This window comes from Chaetura pelagica, unplaced genomic scaffold (assembly GCF_000747805.2).
Source record: "Chaetura pelagica isolate M959 unplaced genomic scaffold, ChaPel_1.0 scaffold1064, whole genome shotgun sequence".
NCBI classification, from domain to species: domain Eukaryota; kingdom Metazoa; phylum Chordata; class Aves; order Apodiformes; family Apodidae; genus Chaetura; species Chaetura pelagica.
The window spans coordinates 374,085-378,806 of record NW_009953063.1 but is presented as its reverse complement, the minus strand read 5'-3'; the positions used below and the strand labels follow the sequence as shown (position 1 = coordinate 378,806).

The 4,722-nt window shown below is 49.3% G+C and overlaps 1 protein-coding gene across 1 annotated transcript in view; it reads right to left on the bottom strand.

The window, feature by feature from the left end:
- Positions 1 to 4,400, bottom strand: part of EPHA10 (EPH receptor A10) — a 32,220-nt gene extending 27,820 nt beyond the window's left edge. The window contains exon 1 of the mRNA XM_009996695.1: positions 4,364 to 4,400. Within this exon, the coding sequence (XP_009994997.1) occupies positions 4,364 to 4,400 (37 nt within the window). The remainder of the gene's footprint in view (positions 1 to 4,363) is intronic.
- Between the last annotated feature and the right edge of the window lie 322 nt (positions 4,401 to 4,722).

Sequence of the window (4,722 nt, the reverse complement as noted above, 5' to 3'; positions counted from 1 at the left end):
CAAGGCCACCCCAAGCAGGGGGGCTGTGGCAGCCCCGGGAGAAGGGCAGGGCTGGGGCAGCAGGCCCGGAACAGCAGGGCTGGGAGGGGGTTGGCTCAGCTGGGGGAGGCAATTCCCAGCTTGCTGCAGGCGAGGTATGTGCCACCAGGCCCACGGCCTCCAGCACTGGGGGAGGAACATGACAAGGTTTGATTGTCACTAATTGTAGGTGTTGCAGGTCCCTGCAAAATTTAGTCAGGCCAAATGCCTGCCAGTTTCCCACCTGATAGCTGAGACAGTGATGCCAAATCTCACTTGGTTAGGAACACTTGTTCCTGTGGGAAGTTCCCTTCACTGTGATTTTGTGCTGTCAAATGTAAAAAAAAAATATCTGGAATAAAAATACTGAATCTCCTTCTAAGGCAGCCTGTCTGGGCAATGGCAGCTGCACACAGCCCCTGGGCACAGCAGCAGGTGTTTGGGGCCAGGCCCACAGCCTCATGGAGGGGCACCCCCAGCCCTCCTGGCACTGCCAGGACCCCTCAGGCCACCCCCAGATGTGAGGAGCTCCCAGAGCTGAGGGCTGTGTCTGGACACAGAGCAGGGTCGTGCTGGCAGCAGGTGCAGCCAGGGCAGCAGGAACAGCCTGTGCCAGGGCTGGGGGGCCCAGCACTGCAGGGGGAGAGCAGGGGCCATGTCTGCACAAACACCTGAAAGTGTCAGGCATGGGAGCTGCCAATTAGACTTAAATTTGCACACTGCCTAATGAGATTAATTAGATACGGTGATTGCAGTTCATTTGCTTTGTGCCCCATCTTCTAAGTACTCTCTTCCTGAAGTCACTGACACTGCCCATGTGAACTCACCTATGCAAGAGTCCCTGCAGGACCAGGAATCCTGAGCAACCCAGGGACCAGCTCAAAACCCCAAGCACAATGCTTCCTTAACCTGTTCCACAGAAATCTTGTGTTTCCAAGCGGAAATGGAGGAAGAATTGTTCAAGCACAATGAGATTCACAATTGGATTTGACAATATATAGATCTAATATTTCCACTTGCTCTCTGTGCCTTCCAGCCCTTCCCTCCCCACCCCAAAGCATGGACCCCCCCATCCCAGCTCAGCACTAAAGCTGTTAACTCGACCAGCAGGAAAATCCCCGTCCATGTGTCAATGCTCTGTCCGTAGGGAAGCACAGGGGCAGCACAGCCCTGCTCCCAGCCCCCCCGGAGCTCCAGCCAGCCCAGGGCCAGCCTGGGCAGTCTGGTCACACCTTCAAAGGATTAAAATTCTCCCTCTATCACATTACAGGGCAGGAAAGCAAAAGACATTTTATTTATAATCTTTCTCAAGTGCAAACCAGAAGTGACCCATTATTACTGGAGATTTTTCCAGCCACCCAGGAAGAAAAGTGATATTTAGTTGTCGTTAATGGCTCATAACTGCATAACAATTTCATGCTATCTTAACTTCTAGGTTTTCTTTCACATATAAATTTTTAAGGAGTAAAATAGAAAAACCCAGGCACTTGACCTTTAATCACAGTTATTTGTGTGATCAGTCAAGTGTGGGAAAAAGCTAGTTTGTGCTTGAAAGATGCCCTTTAAAACTAAATTGCTCTAATATGACACACAACTCTCATGGTGCAATATATGGGATCTTGCTTACCAGCCCCTGGGGCACATGCCCTCCTGTTTAGCATTCATGCACAGGGTCTTGCTGCTGGCATGTTGGAAGGTATTAATGTGGTGAAGCAAATCGATGCAGAGCCCTGGGACCGCTCCCTTCAGCACCGAGGAGCCCACGGAGATGCCGCCTTCATGTCACTGCAGAACCACACAGGGAAGAGGATTTCCAGTGGATATAGAGGATTTGATGCATCTTTTACTAGAAGAAGAGTATGTCACACGAATTGCGTAAAAAACTTTTCCATTTGCCTGAAATATTATTCCAAGCACTTAGCTTAATATTAGAGCAGCCAGAGGTATTGCTATCACAATTTTAAAGTATCATGGCTTTTGGGAAAATGACCTCACAAATTTTCCTTTAGCAGGACTGAGGGACACTGTCCCCACAACGGCAGAGCACCCATCTCCTCCAGCACCAGCACCCAACAAGGAGCCAGTTTCCATAAATAGAGGGAGAGGAATACTGGGTGTCTAGTCACCTCCACTCACATCCAGCCCTTGGGCTGCTTTCCCCACCCCGCTGCTGAGTGCAAGCACGGGATGAGCCCACGAAGGCACCCTGGGCTCCAGAGGAACTTCTGCAAAGAGCTGGGGCCAGCACAGCACAGAAAAGGTGTAATTCTCCAAGCTGAGCTATTACCTGCTGTAAGTGGAGACAGAAAGATAGTTTTGAAACCACAGTGAAAATAACCCTCTTGGAAAAAACAAAAATCAATACAAACACCAAGAAAAGAGGATCAGAATCCGAGACCATCAATTCCTGAGATAAAGAGTTGAAAGTCTCAGTGGGAGGACAGCCAGATCTGGACTGAAAACCAAAACTTTCTTTCTTTTGCTGACAAATGACTTTTTATGCTAAAGGACAAAGGAGCCAGGAGGATGTGGGCCCTGGGATGTGCCTGTAAGAGCTGCCCTTGAAGAAAGGAGCAGGCAGAAACCTCATGGAAGCTTTTTGCACCTTTCCTTCCTCTTCCACACTTGAAAGGATTTGCTTACAACGGAAAACAAGGAATTTGTTCAATTTTGTGCTATTTTGGGCATGTCAGCCCATGCTCTGGGATGAGTTTTGCTCCTTCTGCTGTGACAATAACAGAGTCAGAGCAGGCACCAGCAGCACAGCATAGATGTACCTGGCATTAAGTAAACATCCTGCACAGGAAAGCGACAGTTAGTGCAGCTCAAACAACTCACAGCAGGTACCTGCTGCCTCCAGCTGATCCCGGGGATCAGACACTGCTTCCCAGGGGGATCAGGCTCTGTAGCAGCCACCACCTTCCCCACCTGCTGCTGGCAGTGCTGTCTTGTCCATGCGTCATCTCCTCCCTCCTAACACGTACAAATCACAGCAAAAATAAAAGTTAATGTAAAGCTTCCCCATAAATTTTGTGATCAAGACCTATATCAAAAGGAAATACACTGTGTATTAACTCCTTTTGCCATCTATGTTGTTTGTCTGAAAATAAAAGCAACCAGAGCAATGCATTTGTTTTTAATGGCTTAGTTTTTCTGTCAGATGTGTACTCTTTGCTTCAGGATCTCTGCACTATAAATGTTTTGCAGCAGCTCTTTAGCTTTTAAGGTAATCACATAAAAGATCCTTGACTATATAAAGGCAGCTAATCTGGGTAAATGCCTTTAAGCATCTTTACATTTCATGCTAATGGATTTCTAAGCAGTGCACAGAGATAAACGTTCTAGAAAAGAATGTAAAATATACTAAGTGTCTAATTTGTTTAAATGCCTCACATTCGTCATATACTGAGAAAATCCAGAGCTCTGGGCAGCATAAGATCATTACACTTATATAAGTAATATTCCATTCTGTCACCATCAATATGAAACCCAGCCTTCCACAAGGGACAAGAATCCATTCAGCCTTAAATTCCAACTCAACCAGAGACAAATCATCACATGCTATTAATTAGAGCCAGACAGGAGGGATTCAAGTGCCACAATTTGGTGACAGAATTTGCGGGACAAGCCAAGGCACCTCTGGAGCTGGGGCTGAGCTGGGGCTGAGCGCAGGCACCGCGACCCCTCCTCCTGCCTGGCACCTGTGGGGTGGGGGGTGACGCCTGGCACGGGGGGCAAAGGTGAGAGGTGGGTCTGCCCGGGTGGCACGGGGCTGTGGGGTTTGGTGGTTGCCAGGAGAGGGGCAGGGGGCCAGCACCATTCATCCCCAATGCCTCACACAGGGCAGCCGGGTCACCGGCACTTCCCCCGCGGGTTGTGGCCACCACCGCTTGCTGCCCGTGGCTCCAGCACTTGCCTGGGTGGCATTGATCAGTCAGAAATCATTTGGTGCCATTAGAAAAGTAACTTAGAGCTCCAGATGAATCCAGCTGTAATTTAGCTGTAATTAATGCCAATTACTTAAAGTAAACATATTGAATTTGGGACTGAGTCCTGTCCCACCCGTTCAGTCACTTCTGAGCGACAGGATCAGAATCACTGACCTGCACGCCCACAGCACTGGGGGGACACATCCCCAGCCAGACCCCAGGGCCCCCCAGAGCTGCTCTGCCCAGCAGCCCCTCACAATGGAGACCATGGCAATGACCAGGCTGTGTGGGGGTCCCACCAGGCAGGCATCCCAGGCCCCCCAGGGAAGCCAGACATGGGGCAGGACACCAGCACCCCGATCTTTGCCCAGCTGGGCTCCACCCTCACACAGCCCCTCTGCTTCTCCTACCCTTACTCTGGCTGGAAGGAGGAATTGCAGACAGTGCTTGCATGTCCGAGTCTCGGAGAGCCGAGGTCTCTGCTAGAAATGATGATATACCTCAAGTATAATGGTGCAAACAACCATTATAATAATTTTGATACCAATTACCTGTAATTTGAACAAAGGAGTTGTCCTAGCTTTGATTTGCTCTCCTGGTGCTCCTGGCTGGTTTCATTAAAATCACTTACAGAGATTTGCAGTAGTTCTGTTTGAAGTGCTGTCATTAGGATTTTCATTTTCAGTGGCGTCAGAAATAATTTCACCGCAGGCTGTTTGTGTTTCACGAAGGGACCCGCAGCGCATGGCCAGCACTCCTAGAGAGCTGATACAGG